This window comes from Arachis ipaensis, chromosome B6 (genome assembly GCF_059453495.1).
Source record: "Arachis ipaensis isolate K30076 ecotype BB chromosome B6, ASM5945349v1, whole genome shotgun sequence".
NCBI classification, from domain to species: domain Eukaryota; kingdom Viridiplantae; phylum Streptophyta; class Magnoliopsida; order Fabales; family Fabaceae; genus Arachis; species Arachis ipaensis.
In genome coordinates, this window is record NC_142441.1 from 13,482,877 (window position 1) to 13,502,764 (window position 19,888).

Consider the following 19,888-nt stretch of genomic DNA (forward strand, 5'->3'; position numbering starts at 1 on the left):
AAAAGAAAGACTATTATATGTTAAATACAATCACCAAGTGAAGAATCTGTCATGAATAAGGATGTCTTGGTGAAGTATTAACAAGAACAGTTAAACAGCAAATTAAATGAAAGTAAGTAAAGATAGAAAAATGACTAAAGCAAGTAGAATGAAAAAGTGTGAAGTCAAAAGAGAAAATAAAACTGCAGAGGCATTATGATTATGCAGACAAGTAGTGTTGCTTGAATAAATTGCATAGGAAAATAAGTGGCACACCAAACTTAAAATCTTGGTGTGTCACTTTCATTTTTGATTTGATGCAATCATCCAAAAAGATTGAAAACAATTTGTTGCTAGGCAACACCAAACTTAGAATGTAACCATATGCCAATTTATTGAATTTAAACAAAACAAAGAACGAAAACAAAGCAGATAAGAAATGTTACCTACGGTTGGGTTACCTCCCAACAAGTGCTCTTTTAGTGTCATTAGCTTGACATGTTGTTCTTCACTTTCTTCCTCTTCTTCCAGTTTGTTAAGAGGAATGACCTCAAAGGAGGGAAGGATTCAGCTAGTGTCCCTTGTCTTGGCCTTTCCTCAGCAAGCTTCCTTTTGCAAATGGCTTGATTGATCTTGCTTGCTAGATTAGGGACAAAATTGGTGTTCTTGCTAGTTGCCTTCACTTCTTTGGATTCAAGACTTGGTTGCTGTGTGATTATTGGAGTTTTGTATTCATCCAGAGCCTTTTGAACTGGTGGTTCCATGAACTCCTCCTTCATGTACTTCTCTGCCTCACTTGAGTTTAGAATGACTTCCTCACTTTCTTGCTCCTCCACTTCCTCTTTTACACTCAACATTTGTTTTAATAGCTCTTTCATGGAGGAGGTTTGTTGATCTTCCCAACATTTCTTCATCTCCTCTTCATATCTTTTAATCTCATATTCAATAGTTGAGACTTTTTGGTCCAGGGGGGTTTGAGGAGGTTGTGAGTGTTCAGGTTCTTTTGTCACCTCAAGTGCAGTTTCATTTTCAACTATTTCCACCACCTCTTTCTTTTTCACTAAAAATTTACTTGACTCAGTAGCCTCTTCCTCTTGTTTTTCCTTCTTCTTCATTGCACTCACCAGTTGGCCTAATTGTGCTTCCATGTTTTTGAGGGAGTTCTCTCATTCTTTCCAGACTTTCATTGTCTCCTCCTCATATCTTTTGAACATGGTCTCAAGCTTTGAGAGGCTTTGGTTCATGGAAGTTTGTGTGGGTGGTGAGTTTTGAAAGGGGCTTTCTGTTGAAGCATGGTCAAGTGATGGCATCTTTGGATGAATATCATATGGAGCATTAGAATTCTCTTCCCAGCCACCATTAGAATCATGACTAGCATCATATTGTGGTGGAAGAAAATATCCCATATGGTTTTCTTGCTCATCTTGTGTCTCTGAAGCAAATCTCCATGGATTGGAGTGCTTAGAATTTGTATTTTCTTGGTGATATTCCCAGCCACCATTAGAGATTGGTGATGGTGGGTGATATCCCATAAAATTTTGTTTGACCATAAGATGAGTTGAACTCCATTTGTATTTTGTAAACATCATTGAAAATCATGTCACAGAGAAAGAATTTCTTAGTGAGGCAATAGCTCAAACACCTTGCTATCAATTTAAAACGGAGAACAAAAACAAAGAAAATGCTTGATCTAGACTTCTCACCCACTTAATCATTGTTGATCTAAATCAATCCCCGGCAACGGCGCCAAAAACTTGATGGGAAAATTTGTGGAAAAACGAATTTCCAAAACACCCAAATCTAACCGGCAAGTATACCGGGTCGCATCAAGTAGTAATAACTCACTTAGAGTGAGGTCGATCCCATAGGAATTGATGGATCAAGCAACTTTAGTGGGTGATTAGTTTAGTCAAGCTAACATTGAGGTGAAATTTGATGGAATGTAGCCAACCGAAAGTAAATGGCAGTGAATTAAAAGTTGCAGAAAGTAAATGAGCATAAACGTAAAGGGCAAGGAATGTAAATTGGCAAAATCTTAAATGACAAGAAATGTAAATTACATGAAAAGTAAAGGGGGCTGGGTGCTGGAAATTAAAGAAAGCAATGGATCCAAGGCAAGAAAAGTAAATTCAGATTTGCAGCAGGCTCAAAGTTAAAGTGTAGAATGTAAATGTGCAGGAAATGTAAATTGGAAGCAATGTAGTAGAAAGTAAAAATTGCAGAGAAGGAAATTGTAGCAGAAAAGTAAATCAGCAAGAAAACTCAAATCAATTGTGAAATCTAAAAAGACAAGTGAAGATCTCAGGGGCTCAATGAGACTAGAAAACAAGTCTAGATCTCAAGTCCTTCCTTGATCCAATAAAGAACAATTTGCAAAATAAATGAAGATGAAAGCAGTAAACAGAGTGTTGATTCAAATCCTTAATTCACTGAAATTTTGTAGAAGAAGAACAAGAGAAATCTCAAAGTGAGAATGAAACAGAATTCCTTCAATTCTCAACCCAAGATTCAAAACAAAGAGAAAAACTAAAGAGAGAGAGTTCTCTATTCCTAATGCTCCCTTGTGGAGCCAGCCTGCTTCTAAAAATGAAAATGATGCCTTATATAGGCAAAATGAAAATGAAAATGAAATTGAAAACAAATTAAATTTCAAAAATGAAAAATCCTAATCTAACTGATCTTTGTGCCTATAAGTGATGTCAATTGGGCTTTGCTTGCTTTGGAGTGGAATTGGATTGAAGATGGATTCGGATGGCCTTGGTCTTGAGGAAAAATCTGCGTGCAAATTGGATTGTTGAGCAATTCACGTATGAGTCAACGTTTGAGGCAAACGTTGACTCAAACGTCTTCGTGAAACCCATTATGCAGATCGGCCCCTTGTTTGTCATCCACGTTTGAGTTCACGTTTGAGGTCAAACGTGAGCTCAAACGTCTTGTAATGGCATGATGCAGAATGGGGGTTTGCTGTCACTCACGTTTGAGTTCACGTTTGAGGTCAAACGTGAGCTCAAACGTTAAGTCCTCCTGGGTGTGTTTTTGAAGTTCAAGTCTTGGGACGCTTCTTTGTCCTCTTGTCAACGTTGCCAATTTCATGTCCACTATAGACTATTATATATGGTTGGAAAGCTCTGAATGTCAGCTTTCCAACGTAACTGAAATCACCTCAATTGGACATCTACAACTCAAGTTATGCTCTTTTGAAGAGGACAGGGTTGCTGGCTTTGGTGTGCAACGTTTGAGGCGACGTTTGCCTCAAACGTGGATGAAAACGTCAGGTTTTGGAGGCTCAAATGCATTGTCCACCCCATACTATTATATATTGTTGGAAAGCCCTGAATGTCTACTTTCCAATGCCATTAGGAGCGCATCATTTGGAGCTCCACAGCTCGAGTTATTCTCCGTCGAAGGTGTAGAGGTCAGTTGGCCTCACTGCAGGTTGCCACCATGTTCGTTTATGCACATTTCGGGGCAGTTTTCTCCCTTAATTTTAGTGTCCACCATACAGTGCCATATATGCTTGGAAAGCTCTTGATTCCTACTTTCCATTGCTTTTTGAATCACCTCATTTGAAGCTCTGTAGCTCAAGTTATTCTTGTTGGAAGTATACCCCTTCAGGCTGTGGGGAGCAACATTTCCCAAGGTATTCCTTAGCCAACGTTTGACCTCACGTTTGAGGCAAACGTTGGCGCAAACGTTGAGCTCCTGGGTTGCTGTGCTGATGAAGCTTCCTTGATTTGGTCATGGGCCACGCTTTTAAAAGCATGGCCTAAGGCTCCAAAGTGTGCTCCAACTTCAAAGTGTGCCCCAAAGCTCTTTTTTTCTTCTTTTTAGCTTATTTTGTGCTTCTTTGCTTCTTTTTCTTCTTATTTCCTACAAAGTTTATCAAATTAAAAGATCAAAGAAATATACCATTTAAGCACCAAAGAATGCAATATTTAAGCACTAATCATTAATTTCTTGTATGAAAAAGTATAGAAAAACATGACATGATGACATGTCATCACCATCACTAATACACCATTATCCTTGTTTTTGGAGCAGCTTCCTACCTTGTAAAATACTCTTCCATACCCATGAAGAGTTTCTTGAAGCCTTCACTTCCCAGAAGTTCTCCCTTAGAAAATAAATTGCCTTTATGATTTGTACCCATGTTGCATTCGAATTTTTTATAATTCTCCAAGCTATTTTGGCTAAATGAGCTATATTTTGAATTTCCATGTCCTTAAATCCTAGGCCACCATCTTTTTACTCGCTATTATAGATTTTAAACTCTTCCAATGTATACCTCGTTCTTTCCCTAATGAAGCCCATTAAAGTCTCACCACTCTTGAGCTGAGTCTTCTGTAGAAATCTTTCAGAAATTTGATCATACCCATTATATAAGTTGGTATTGTTTGCATAACTGCTTTAATTAATGTTTCTTTGCCTACTTGACTTAAAATCTTTTCCTTCTAATCTTCTAATTTGTTTATGACTTTCTCCTCAATCCATGTTAATTCTCTATTTTAGACCTTCTCCAGTAGGCCGATAGCCCCAAATACTTTCTTGGAGTATCCCATGAAGCCATACCAAGAATTTTCTCAGTGTTCACCCTAGTCTGTATAGGTACTTGATGTACGAAGGTGATTCCTGATTTGTCTATATTGATTCTCTGTCATGAAGCTTCAGTATATTCATTCAAAATTGTGATGATTTAAAAAATCTCTTCCTCCTTTACTTCTGCCAAAATAATGCAGTCATCTGCAAAAAGTAACTGAAAGATAGTAGGTGCTGTTGGTGCAATTTTAAATCCCAAAATTCTATCTTCTCTTTGTGCCTCGCTCATTAGAATTGTCAAGACCTCTGCTGCCACGATAAATAAATACGGTGATAAGAGATCATCTTGTCGAAAGTTTCCTATGTGGCTTGATTTTTCTTGACAATTCTCCATTAATTTTAAATCTATAATTTGCACTTGTAACATACGCCATCATCAACTTTACCCACCTTGCTTGAAACCCGAAAGCTATGAGGACTTTTTCTAGGATGTCCCATTTAAGCCTATCATAAGTCTTATTCATGTCTAGTTTAATTGCTAGATTATTAGAGCTATTTTTTTTCTTTTCTATTAAGGCTGTGATAGACCTCTTGTACCATGATGACATTATCTTATATGAATCTATCCCTCACAAATGCACTCTGCATGGACAATACAACTTTTTCCATCATCTTCTTCATTCTTTGGACTAGGACCCTTGCTAATATTTTGTAAACAAAATTACAACAACTAATGAGTCGTAGTTGGTTGAGATTCTCTGGATTCTTGATCTTAGGAATTAAGACCACTGTTGTCTCGTTAATCTATTCAGGTATATGTCCACTTCTGAAGAATTCCTTAACTATCGCGCACATATCATTCTTAATGTATTTCCAATACTTCTGATAAAATAGCCCTTTCAAACCGTCAGGCCTAGGTTCCTTAAGGCTCCCCATGCCAAAGACAGTCGCTCTTATCTCCTCATATGAAACTTCTTTTAATAGCTCCTCATTCTTCTCATTTGTCATCATCCTTGAAATCTTGTTGATGGTTTTTTCAAAATTTTGTCTTCTTGTTGAGTTGAAGAGATTTTGAAAATGGTTCTCAATATGTTCCATTATTTCCTCTTTACTATTTAGCCATTATCCGACATTATCCTTTAATTTCTCTATCCGATTCTTATTCCTTCTCCAAATAGTAATCGCGTGGAAAAAAACTATATTTTTATCATCCTACCTTAGCCACTTTAATCTAGCTCGTTGCCCCTAGTATTTTTTCTCTTGCTTCCATAATTTAGCTATTCCTTCCTTTAATTCTAAAATCCTTTTCTACTGCCCTTCTAATAATTCTGACGATTACAAACTTCTAAGTTCGTCTTCCTCTTTCATTTTTTGAATTTCTCTATATACCCTTTTAAAGGTTACCTTGCTCCATCTCTTGAGTTCCTTTCTACAGCTTTTAATCTTTCCCGTCAACTTACTCCAATTATCTCCATTTGATTCCTCTCTATTCCAGCCTCTACTAACTATTCTTTCACAATCTTCATGGTCAACCCAATACGATTCAAACTTGAAGCTCTTTCCAAATTTGCATTTCAACTCTAAGTTCAGAATTATCGGGCAATGATCTGAACTTATGGCTGACATAACTGTTAAAGAGGCACGCTGAAATATACTTCTCTATTCCCAATTGGCTAATACTCTATTTATTCTCTCCCTAGTAATCACCCCATTTCTCAGGTTGCTAAACCAAGTAAATCTACCTCCCTTTAACTCTATATCCATTAGAGCATTAGCATTCACAAAATTTTTGAACTCTCTTACCTGATTATTTGGCTTCGGGTGCAAACCTACCTTTTCTTCTTGTGTTAATACATCACTAAAATCTCCTATAAATACTTGAGGCATGACTCTATGGTTGTTTCTTGCTGTGATATCCTTCCACAACTCCTTCCTTCAGCTAAAGAGAGGATCACCATACACAAAATTACAATACCATATATTTCTTTTTTTTTTTTATCTTCAATATGGGCTTTAATGTAATTGTCACAATAAAAATAAATATTAACATTATATATTGCATTTCAAAATAAGAAAATACCTCTGAACAACCCCAAGGACTCAATGCAAAAAGCTTCATTAAAATGTAACATTTTCCTAATTTTCATAATAGTCTTTTCTTTTGCTCTAGTTTCTATTGCAAATATGGTTGGCTTTATCTGTTTGCACAGGTTATGGAGCTCCAAAAATGTCACGGGAGCCGCCAACCCACGAAAATTACAACTTATCACACTCATGGCTGAGTTTTGAGGGCATGTTTAGGCCCACCTCCTCAGCCATAGAGTCTTCCATAACAACTTCTCTGGTCAGCATTCCTCGTGCAATCATCCCTGATTTGTGTATCTCCATTTCTGCCTTGCTTTTCTTCCTTGTCCTAGCATTTTGGTTCTCCTCCTCTTAACCCTCTTTCAATTCCATTAACTGCACAATATCCTCGTCTTCCCTTTTTCTTTTTAGCTTCAGGTTTTTCCTTATGCATCTTGCTAATTCCAGCTTGCATTCCTTTATTATAGTAAGTGGCTGATTATTATCATTGCTATTATCTTCGTCATCTTTCTTAGCCAACTACACAAAGTATAAATCTTTATTACCTGTTAGCTGACATGTGTACTTGTCTTTCTTGTGTAGTTCTTGTTGATTCTTCAATGCTCTTAGCTTGTGGGTCCAACATGCTTTCCTCTTCTCCACTTGCTATCTTTCCTCCATTTCATTTCTTATCAGGACTCCTTATTGTTGTTTTTGTTGACCTGCCTTAGTGTCTTTATTTTCTTGGGCCATTTTGCCCACTATTTTTTTTTTAAATTTCTCCAATAGTTAGTCTTTTTTCATCCTTAGTCTAGTCTATCTTCTCTTGGGCCTCTTTATGCTCTATGATCCAAATGCTGTCTTTTTTTGCATTATAGTTCTCCCTTGGGCTAGGTTCTTCCTCTCTTATAATAATGCCCTTTTCTCTTTTGATGTTTGGTGCATTGGGCTCTCCACTGTCTCAGTTTGGCAGAAGAACTTGTTGGACTGGATATCACTTTTTTCTCCTATTGGGCTTGCTCTTTCTTCATTTATTACCCTGATGTTATATCTAACCTTCCTCATAACTGTAGTTGTTTCTTCTAGGTTTATTTTTTCCCTAATCTCTCTCTCTTTTGACAAGTAAGGTCTCTGTAATCTTCCTTCCTATCTGAGCCTCTTCCCCTAATTCCAACACAGTAGCATTCACATCATTATTCAACTCTTCCAAATCTGTCCCTTCATTTTGATATGGATTTTCTTGCATTGCTACTTGTCTATTTGTAAATTGATCTTGTGTGCCAAATATTCTGCCTACTGATTTTATTGAGACACTAGCTTGAAAACTCCTTTCTCACCTTTGACTAGACTGTTCTTCTCTTTTTTGGTACCTTTTCTGCCATATCCTCTCTTGCTGGCTTCTTTCACGCACTTCCCATAGCTCCACCATCCAATTATTTTGTTCAACTCTCTGTCTTCTAATTCCAACCTTTCTAGCCTCAACATCTATAGATTTCAAGCCTGGAGTAATTAGTTTTGAACCATATCTGGACACACTAGGATTAGCTATGAACATAGCCATCTCCTCAACATAAGTCCTTCTGTCATGGCCAATCATCCCACATTTATAGCAATAATCATACAGTTTTTCATACATGAACGATGTCTATGAATGACTTTCATCATATCTTTTAAACTAGAATCCAATTTTTAAGGAAAATTGAATATTAATCTCAATTCTAACTCTCAAAAAAGATCTAAGCATGTTCCCATTAATAAAAAGATTTTCCGCATTTATAACTCTCCTCAACATATCTCCTATTTTTCAGCATTGCTTTTATTGATTTTATGAAAAGGTAGTTCGTGAATTTAAACTCAAATAGAAAGCTAATTGTAATTTACCTCATCAATAGACAGATTCAAACTCAACCATTAAAGACTAAGCATATAACCTTCTATTCTCCATGGTCTGCTATCATATGCTCTTCTTGCTTTATCTTGACTTTTAAAATTTAAAATAAAATATTTGACTCCTGCATTAGTGATCATTAGCACTTGTAGATCTCGCCACATTTGAAATATGGTCTTCCTCCGCACTGTAGTCACGTTGAGTGATTTTTCTCTTTGCCAACTAGCTTTTGATTAGTAGGAGCTTCTTGTTGAACTGGAGTTTCATCAAAGAGCACCACATCTCCTCCCATGCTTTCAAAGATCGTCCCTTCCTTGATTCTTTCTAATAGGATTATTGACAGCCCAAAGTATAAGTCAACTGTAGCCCAATAAACCAGGGGCAGCCTATCAAGTTAATATCCTTCAAGAATAGTTAATAAGTATGGGTGTGAAAAAGGAATCAGTTTTGTTATGATTAAAAACACAGTTCCTTTTCTTTTTGTACACATTCTTTCTCATTTAATAAAAGTTACTTCATAAATTCTCTTCTTCTTTCATGGTATCACGAGCTTTAGGTTTTTCTCAACCATGGATGCATCTCCATATTCATCTAACAATTCACCTCCTGTGACCAACAACAACAACAATAATTCAAACCCTGAAAATTCTGCTAACAACAACAACAATAATCTTCTTGCTAATCTCAATCCCTTTTCTTTCCCACCTCAGTTGTTCAACTCCCGACCCTTTACTCCGATTAGTGATAAATTAGGAGAAAGAAATCACAAAACTTGGCAACAACAAGCATTGGCGGCAGTTCGAGGTCAGCTTTTGGAAAATCATCTCTATAAAGATCGTGTTCCTCCTAGATTCACTACGATTGAAGATCAACAAAATGGAATCGAGTCATCAGCGTATACCCAGTGGCTTCAAGATGATTATAATCTCCAGTCTTGGCTTCTGGCATCTATTGATCCTGTATTCAAAACTAAAATGGTTGGTTGCTCTTTCAGTCATGAAATTTGGGGCAGAATTGAACAATATTTTGAGGAATCTAACAAATACCGTGTCAAACAGCTCAAAGCACAAATAAAGATTGTCAAGAAGCAAAGTTCAACAGCTTCTGAATATATTTCAAAGATTAAGGAGATTGCAGATTCTTTGGCAGCTTTAGGCTCTCCTTTAACTGTTGAAGAATATATTGATGCACTGCTTGAGGGATTGAATGAAGAATATCAAGTTTTACTGCACACTGTCAATTCCAAATGAGAAATTTTCAGCCTTTGTGAGGTTGAAACTCAAATTTTGACTTTTGATGATATGGTTGATAAATTCTGAAAATCCACAACCTCTATGATTCAAGCTAATATCTCTTAGAGTTCATTTCCTTCCAATTCTAATTCAGGTCGTGGTTTTGGAGGAAGAAGAGGTAGAGGTGGTAGGTTTTCACGAGGAGGCAGATCCTTTTTCAATCAGAATAGGCCACAATGCCAGGTATGTGGTAGATTTGGCCACATTGCTTGGCATTGTTTCAACAGATTCAACCAGCATATACCTCCTCCATCGCAAAATTCTCAGACTCCCTCTTCCACCTTCTTTACCAATTCACCAAACTCTTCTAATATGTCACAAGCCAGTACCACTACAACTACATCACCACCATCCCCTCCATCTTTTCATCATCCTACTGCCTACATAGCTGCTCCAGGATCTATTGCTGACTCCTCCTGGTACCCAGATACTGGTGCTTCCCACCACATTACTCCTGATTCATCTTCGTTTATCACATCCTCAGATTACTCAGGCCCTGACCAAGTTCAGATTGGGAATGACTCAGGTTTGCCTATATCTAAAATTGGTACTTCTTTATTATATGCTTGTGATTCTAATAGATATTTTAGATTACAACAATTAATTTATTCTCCAAAAATCACCAAAAATCTTATCAGTGTCTCTAAATTTGCTGAAGATAATGATGTTTATTTTCAATTTTATGCTCATGTATGTTTTGTTAAATGCCAGCAAACTGACAAAGTGCTTCTTCAAGGACATAGACAGGGTGGCATTTACAGATTTTTCAATGTTACTGTTCCTATTTTTCTCTAGATTCTTTACAACCTTGTGCTTTTATTTCTTCCAAAATTTCTTTGGACTTGTGGTATAAAAGACTTGGTCACACAGTCAAGAAAACTGTACTCATAATTCTATCAAGTTGTAATGTTGACATGGATAAGAATAAAGATACTTTGTTTCCTGATGTGTGTGAAAACTGTATGCATGCTAAAATGCATAAATTGCCTTTTAATTCCTCACTTACTGTCTACATTGCACCTCTTCAACTTGTTTACTCTGATGTTTGGGGTCCAGCACCTATTGTATCACACTTAGGATTTCGTTATTATGTTACCTTTATTGATGCATATTCTCGGTATACTTTTCTTTGTTTACTTGTCTCTAAATCTCAAGTTCTGTTAGCTTTCAAACAATTTAAACAGCAAATGGAGAATCTTATAAACCACAAAATAAAAGCTTTTCAATCTGATAATGGTGGGGAATACACTTCTCATCAGTTCAGTCAATTCCTGGCCAATGAAGGTATTGTTCAAAGGTTTAGTTGTCCTTACACTCCAGAACAAAATGGCAAAGTTGAGAGAAAACATAGGCACCTCATTGAAATGAGTCTTGCCATGCTATCTACAGCCTCTTTGCCATTATTTTCTGGGATGAAGCTGTTTTAACAGCGACTTACTTAATTAATCGCATCCCAACTCCAATTTTGGACAACAAATTTTCTTACGAGACCTTGTTTAACACTGTCCCTGATTATACTTCTCTACGAGTTTTTGGTAGTAGTTGTTTTCCTTTTTTAAGGCCTTATAATAAAACAAAGTTAGATTTTAGATCTCATAAATGTGTCTTTCTTGGTTATGCCCCAAACTCAAAAGGCTACAAATGCCTTTCACCTTGTGGTAAACTTTATACCACAAGACATGTTCAATTTGATGAAACTTCCTTTCCTTTCCTTGCAATGACTATAGGTTGTATGATTTTTCTGATTCTGACTAGGCACTAGGCAGCAGATCTAGAGGATCAGAGGTCTGTTTCGGGTTATTGTGTATTCTTCGGAGCTAATTTGGTTACTTGGTCTTGCAGAAAACAAACAACTATAAGTAGGTTGTCAACTGAGGCAGAATTTCGAAGCCTGGCAGCCTGTGAAGCAGAAATTATATAGGTGAAGAATTTGCTGTCTGAGTTGAAGATTGCATTGACTACTGCTCCGTCAATATTTTGTGACAATTTAAGTACTGTTTTGCTCACTGCAAATCCAGTCTTACATGACAAAACAAAGCTAGATATCCAAGTTGTTCGAGAAAATATCAACAAGAAGTCATTACAAGTTATACATATTCTTTGGAATTGAACAAGTTGCTGATATTTTAACAAAATCTTTGTTAGCAACCAATTATGAGAGGCTCAAAGACAAGCTCAGAGTTATTCCAAGGAGCAACTTGAGCTTGAGGGGAGGGGATATTGATAACCCAAAGTATAAGTCAACTGTAGCCCAATAAACCAGAGGCAACCCATCAAATTAATATCCCTCAAGAATAGTTAATAAATATGGCCTTGTGGGTGTGAAAAAAGGATCAGTTTTATTATGATTAAAAACATTATTCCTTTTCTTTTTGTATACATTCTTTCTTATTCAATAAAAGTTACTTCATAAATTCTTCAAGATTAAATTCTCTTCTTCTTTCAAGGATGAGTTTCATTTGTAATGGTTGTTAGAACTCTTTTTTGTAGTAGATGATAGCTCTATAGTATTTGTAAAGAAGATGAGTTGAGTGTATTAATGAGATCAAAAGCTTCACTTATCCAAGAAGATAAAAATCCACTGATGGAGAGTTGATGCTCCACTGTTAAAGAAAACATTTATGTTAAGACATTAAAAAATTGGTGGGTGTCCCATAGACATTGTTGATGTATGAGGCCCATATTTGGATCCAATCTTCTTGTATCAATAATTTCATATAATACAGTGAAATCTAATAAAATAATTTTTATATTAATTAATAGAGTAGTGTGTTAAATAATTCAAGAAATTAATGGGAGCAAATAAATGATACTAATATATACTATTGAATAATTTTTTAAATTTTACTGTAGCACTTGCCCCTACTACCTTATAGATCCGTTCTGGTTGATGCTATATATTATTATTTTTTATATGTTTATATTATTTTAATTAGTAAGCCAAATGTTATACATAACACTTTTGTATATTTTTTATTTTTAGTGTTAAAAATGATCGATCAAAAGTGAAAGAGCATAAAAGAAATATTTTTTATAGCATAAAAAATATAAAAAAAATATACAATTTGAATTCAATTCTAATTTTATTTGTAGGTTGAGCATAGTTTAATTTTAATTCTATTTTTCTTAATATGTGAATTTTTTATTTTATTTGTGGGTTACCAAAAAATATAATATTATTATATAATTTTATAATAATTTAAAATAAAACAAATTTTTATTTTAAAAAATGTATTAAATTATTAATTATTAATTAATAATTTTTTTAATGATTAAAACTTTTTTGCTAATTAGTAATTTCACTCGATTAAATTAGCCCTTCTCTTAAATGCTATGATTCTAACTTGCGTTTGCATTCTCTCTTTAGTCTTTTTGGACTTTAAATTATAAGCCGACTGGTATTGTGTAAACACGTATACATAATACAGAGATATGAAGTAATAATTTGCTAAGTCGGTGGACATCACCTATTTCGGTCTCACATGCATGATGCATGACAATTTATCACCCTACTATCACTTTTTCTATTTTTTTTTTCCATGAATTTTAAATTAACTAAGTCAAGAAAGCAAAAGTGTTCTTTTGAGTACAAATTAAAATTGGAATCGCCTATATTAAAAATTAGAAGATACCATTAACCAAAATTGTTGTATAATCAAACTACAACTGCTTTTTCTATAGCACGCTCCATGCACATATTTATAACGTACTCTATGAATATTATTCATCTCATCAAGCTAGGTAGTTCTCAATGGCAGCTTCAGATCTATCTATAAGCTTATTATTATTCACTGCCACTATTATTTTCTCCAACTTGGCTTCTCTTGCATCTTCATCTTCCTCCATTTGCGACCTCACACCATATCCATCCTTCTGCAAATCCAATTCACCTTCCAAAGGCCGCAGTGACATACATAGCTATGGTCGATTTTTCGCACGCAAATCCCTCTCATCATCTACTAAGTTTCGCTCATTAGTCTCTAAGTATCTCAAACCTCGTTCCAAAAACAAATTATCTGAGTCCATGCTTCTTGCCCTTCAAGATTGCTACCTTCTAAGTGACTTCAACGTAGATTTCTGGACCAACACTCTCAACGCCATAAATTCCACTAACACACTCAGTAGCTCAGAGGATGAAAATTATTTGCATAGCATGATTAGTGCTACTTTAACCAACCACGACACATGCTTAGATAGCCTCCAACAAGCCACAACCACACACACTGATGAATTACTCATCACCAATATCTCCAATGGGACCAAGTTTTATAGCATATCCCTTGCATTTTTCAAGCAAGGTTGGGGAAACAACAAAAACACACACAACAGAAAATTAACAGAGAGAATAGTAAAGAGAAGTAACATTCATCGCATGTGGGAACAGAGGCTGTATGAGATAACAAAAAGAAGAGGAAGAAAACTGCTTCAGTTAGATCCTGAGGCGAATGTTGTTGTGAGCCAAACGGTGGTGGTGAACCCAGATGGCTCTGGAGACTACACAACTATTAATGATGCAGTGAATGCAGCACCAAACAACACCCTTGGTATCAATGGCTTTTTTGTAATTTATGTGGTTGCAGGGGTGTATGAAGAATATGTTTCCATTCCAAAAACCAAGCAGTATTTAATGATGATAGGTGATGGTATTAACCAGACTATAATCACCGGAAATCGAAGCGTTGCTGATGGCTGGACAACCTTCAACTCTGCCACGTTTGGTAATGATGAATCTTACTTTTAATTTTTATGATTGTGTAAAATATAAGTTACTTAAGAGTTATTATATGCTTTGACATGCTTGGGTAAACTATTATCTAACAATTCTTAACTAATAATTTTATATAAAGACAACTGCATGTGAATTTCTATTTTTAAATCTTCTTTGATAACACAGTAAAATGATGCTTTATTTTTCCTTTGCTACCTTTTCTTGTTAATTAACTTTCCATGTTTAGTTACTTGATCACCAAGTGACCTTATTAGTTTTTCTTCTTTCAGCTGTGGTTGCACAAGGCTTTGTGGCGGTGAACATGACATTTCGGAACACAGCCGGAGCAATAAACCACCAAGCAGTGGCGTTTCGGAGCGGTGCAGATCTATCTGCATTTTATAGCTGTAGCTTTGAAGGGTACCAAGACACATTGTACACGCATTCTATGAGGCAATTCTACAGAAACTGCGACATTTATGGCACTGTGGACTTCATATTTGGCAATGGAGCGGTTGTCTTCCAAGATTGTAACATCTACCCAAGACTACCAATGAGTAATCAATTCAATGCAATCACTGCACAGGGCAGAACTGACGTGAATCAAAACACTGGAATCTCCATACACAATTGCACCATAACGGCCGCAGCCGATTTAGCTGCTAGTAACGGCACCACAAAAACGTACCTAGGGAGGCCATGGAAACTGTATTCAAGAACAGTTTACATGCAATCTTTCATGGATAGCTTGATCGATCCAGCGGGTTGGGTTGCTTGGTCTGGGGACTTTGCCTTAGACACCCTTTATTATGCTGAATATGATAACTGGGGAGCCGGATCAAATACCAGTAGTAGGGTTACTTGGGCAGGTTACGATGTGCTTTTGGACAGCATAGGTGCAATTAATTTTACAGTCTCCAATTTCATATTTGGTGATGTTTGGCTTCCCGCCACTGGAGTACCATATTTAGCTAGTTTATACTGAATTTTGCATTATTATTGTATAACAGATCAGATAGGAATTAATTCATATATGTATGCATGTCGGTCATAAATAAAATTGCATTGATCCTTTATTTATTCATCGCATAATTTCTCACTTTTTTTTTCCTGTCATTCTTTTGATTGCCCGTTGTACATCATAATGTTCCCATATATATGTATTTAGACTTATTTCATTTTTATCTCGGTTATTAGCTTGTTTCTCTATACTTAATCACTGATATCTATTTCCGCACTCTTATTTAGTTGTTCCTTGTAATTTTTGTCTTCTAAGTATTTCTCTCCATAATGTATTTTTGTATATTAACATTTGTCGTATTAAATTTACTTGAATCAACCATCATGTTATTACAATTTCAATGTACATTACATTAGAGGGCGTGTTTTTAGGCAGGTAAACCCGTGTGTGGATGAAAATGCGCATGCATCCCCTTGGTATTAACAAATTAAGGTTTGCCTTTGTCTATATGTGGAGGGTTCTAATTATAGAAGAAAGATAACTACCACACAGGTATCTCTTTTGACTCCAAACCTCCCATTTTCGCAACATTCGCGTCTAAAAAAGCACATAGAGAAACATATATATTGAGGGAGAGTAAGTAACGAAAAACGCACTCTCCGAACAGGGGTTAGCGAGCTCTGACAGAAGATAATCAATTGCAAGCTAAGCCCTCTGCCAATCAAAGTTGCATTCGAGCGAGCAGCTCCTGCTCCATCATTTCATCAGGTGGTGAATAACCAGGAGCTGCTTAATTCAATTTAAAATGGCAGGGGGAGACCCAGAGAGGAATAAAAGACTAGTCCTTATAGGAGTCTCAACCTTCTTATTGGTGGCCATGGTGGTGGCCGTCACACTCAGCGTCACCTTGAACAAGAACTCCAGTGATGGTTCAAAGGCAGAAGACCAGAGCCATGTTGCATCGTCGGTGAAAGCGGTGAAGACCCTCTGCGCTCCTACAGATTACAGAGAGGAATGCGAGCAGTCATTGTCCGCAGAAGCCGGCAACACCACGGATCCAAGGGAACTCATCAAGATCGCATTCAACATCACCATCAAGAGGATCACCGATGGCCTTGAGCAGACCCAGATGCTTCAGGAATTGGAGAACGACCCCATGGCCAAGCAGGCTCTCGACTCTTGCAAGCAACTCATGGACCTCTCCATTGACGAGTTCAACAGGTCCCTCGAGAAGCTTGGAAGGTTCGACCTCAACAACATCGACAACATTCTCAGCAGCTTGAAGGTCTGGCTCAGCGGTGCCATCACCTACCAGGAGACCTGCCTTGACGGCTTCGAGAACACCACCAGCAGCGCCGGCGAGCAGATGAAGGAATTGTTGAGGACCGCCATGCACATGAGCAGCAATGGCCTCGCCATCATCACCGAGCTCGACAAGACCATGAGCGCCATGCATTTCCCCTCCACCCAGCCCGCCGGAGCCCGCCGCCTGATGTCCGAGGACGATGAGGACCAGGACCAGGACCAGGAGCTCCCCGAGTGGATCGAGGACCGCATCGCCGTCCGCAAGCTTATGGCTACTGTTGGTGGCGGAAGAAGGTTCAAGGCTGACGTGACAGTTGCAAAGGATGGTTCTGGTGATTTCCAGACCATCACAGAAGCCTTGAGGAAGGTTCCTTCAAATAACAAGAAGCCCTTCATCATCCACATCAAGGAGGGTGTCTACCAGGAGTACCTTGAAGTCCCCAGGAACTTGACCCACGTTGTCTTCATCGGCGATGGTGGTCACAAGACCCGCATCACCGGCAATAAGAACTTCATCGATGGCGTTAACACTTACAAGACCGCCACCGTTGGTACGTAATTAATTCAATTCAATTCCTATATATCTTCTTATATATATAGATAGCTTGTATATTAATGTTGCATGGAAATGCAGCTGTTCAAGGAGACTACTTCGTTGCCATGGGAGTAGGATTCGAGAACTCAGCCGGAGCAGCGAAGCACCAGGCAGTGGCTCTGAGGGTGCAAGCAGACAAATCCATCTTCTACAAGTGCAGAATGGACGGTTACCAAGACACACTGTACGCCCACACCATGCGTCAGTTCTACAGAGACTGCGTGATCTCAGGCACCATCGATTTCGTGTTCGGAGATGCAGTGTCAGTCTTCCAGAACTGCACCTTCGAGGTGAGGAAGCCATTGGCAAACCAGCAGTGCATTGTGACAGCACAAGGCAGGAAGGAGAGGTACCAGCCAACAGGAATTGTGATCCAGGGTGGTTCCATCGTGTCAGACCCAGAATACTTCCCAGTTAGGTTCACCAACAAGGCCTTCCTTGCTCGTCCATGGAAGAATTACTCAAGGACCGTCTTCTTGGATACCTACCTTGATGACTTGGTCACCCCCGCCGGTTACATGCCATGGCAAACAGCCGAGGGACTCTCCGGCATGGACACTTGCTACTACGCTGAGTTCGGCAACCGTGGTCCCGGAGCTGACAACACCAACCGTGTCAACTGGCTTGGTATCAAGAAAAACTTCACAGCACAAGCAGCAAACATGTACAATCCAACCAACTTCTTCCGTGGAGATGAATGGATCAAGGTTACCAAGATTCCCTACAACCCTGGCCAACCCGCTCCCGCCAGTAACAGTAATTTTGCCGCCGCCTTGTTACGCCGTGTTGCAGCTGCCCCTAGAACCAGCCCCTCCTCCTCCTCCCCTGCTCCTGCTTCTTCTCCGACCGCGGCCGCCACAACCACTGCCACCTCCTCCCCTGCTCCTTCCCCTTCTAATCTCTAAATGAATCCCGTTTCGGGTGAGGGCGAGGGCGAGGGTCAAAAACGAACACTAGTAAATTGTTCATATTCATGATGAGTAATGCTTGTGCTGTTCCTTCGTTCCTTGGCATGAACTTGTCTATCCATTATTCATTCATTGTTTTATTCCCTCTGTGTATACGTACATACATAATACCCTCCTCATTTTTCCATAGTTCTTAAGTTGCAGGTCATCGATCTTATTTGTGTGTTCAATACAAGGAGAGTGCTTCTTGCAGGATACTTATTAGATCAGATACACAATTACGCAAGTTAAATAAAATTTTCCCTTTTTATTTATTTTCTTTTCGCGGTTTCCTCTTAAAATAATAATTCCTCCCGTTTGATGTATTGCATACAGCTTTTTTTTCACCTCTCTCAAACTAAGGTTCCAGAATAAAAAGAAACCATTAATGAAGGATACACAAACTTTAGAAATGATTGTGTATGCACTTATTATTAATAATTGAGTTTAAAAATTAAAAATAAATAGCGTTAACCCAACTAAGAATGTTAATGGAATAATAATAGAATTCAAAGTGGAGTATAATTTATAGTTGTCAGAATCGAATCATCTAACAAAGTTATTGGGTTATTGGTTTAAACGGTGGGTCATTAATTAAATCGATTAATTTGGTCTTATGTAAATAAAAAATAATAAAAAATTTAAAATTAAAAATTAAAATACATGTTTTTATTAACATTTTAAGAATATCTAGTTATTCTTAAATAATATGGAATAAAAACAATAAGTATTTTGTTAATTTTACTTTATTATAAATATTTTATTTTGTTTTCATATTAAAATAATTATTATTTTTAAATTCTAATAATTTATTAATTAATTTATATTTATTATTTATTATTTAAAAATAATATTAATAGATATTATATAATTATAAAAAAATAAATTAGTTTATAATTAAAAATCTAAAATTAAAAATAAATTAAATAGAAGTAAATTATTTGATGAAATATATTTATATATATTATAATTTATAAATAAATTAACAAGAAGTGTTGTAAATGGCATTTTTTATCTCCTCCATATGTTTTAAGGTGAAAACTCAATTTCATATTGATAATTAAAAATTATTAGATGATAATTTAATTAAATTTATTAAATTATATAATAATTTTTAAAATTAACCCTACGTAAAAATAAGGTTTAATTATTCTGCAGGTTTCTATAGTTCACCGAATTTTTAATTTGGTCCTTATACTTTTTTCTTTTCAATTGGGTCTCTATACATTATTTTTTGTTTCAATTTAGTCCCTATTAACATTAAACGTAAAAAAAATGTTAGTAAATTGTGAAATTACTTGTATACCCTTAGGGACTCAATTGAAAAGAAAAAAAGTATAGAGACATAATTGAAAATTCGGTAAAACTATAAATAATCAATGAAAGATATTCATATAATTCTTTTTATTTTGTCAATATTATTCTTTTTGCTTATTTATATACAAATTGTACCAAAAATTCCTTTTATTTGTTTGCAGCTTCTTTTTATATCATACTACAATAGCAGCCAAAATCTTGATCTCAATATAGAACATAGCGGCATAGCCTTATTAGCCATATTAGGAATTTATAGGATCACTTCTCAAATCTCAACACAGTTCAATAACTACAAC

At 36.7% G+C, this 19,888-nt stretch overlaps 2 protein-coding genes across 2 annotated transcripts; both read left to right on the plus strand.

The window, feature by feature from the left end:
• The first annotated feature begins 13,510 nt into the window (after nucleotides 1-13,510).
• LOC107646511 (pectinesterase-like) lies at nucleotides 13,511-15,452 on the plus strand. Its single transcript, XM_016350693.3, has 2 exons — nucleotides 13,511-14,477; nucleotides 14,758-15,452. Exons 1-2 carry the CDS (start codon nucleotides 13,511-13,513, stop codon nucleotides 15,450-15,452), a joined length of 1,662 nt encoding a protein of 553 aa, XP_016206179.1.
• A 641-nt stretch (nucleotides 15,453-16,093) lies between these two features.
• LOC107646510 (putative pectinesterase/pectinesterase inhibitor 21) lies at nucleotides 16,094-18,550 on the plus strand. The gene is made up of 2 exons (XM_088491503.1): nucleotides 16,094-17,284; nucleotides 17,368-18,550. The coding sequence occupies exons 1-2, from the start codon at nucleotides 16,234-16,236 to the stop codon at nucleotides 18,231-18,233; spliced, it is 1,917 nt and encodes a 638-aa protein (XP_088347629.1). The 5' UTR covers nucleotides 16,094-16,233; the 3' UTR covers nucleotides 18,234-18,550.
• The last annotated feature ends 1,338 nt before the right edge of the window (nucleotides 18,551-19,888 follow it).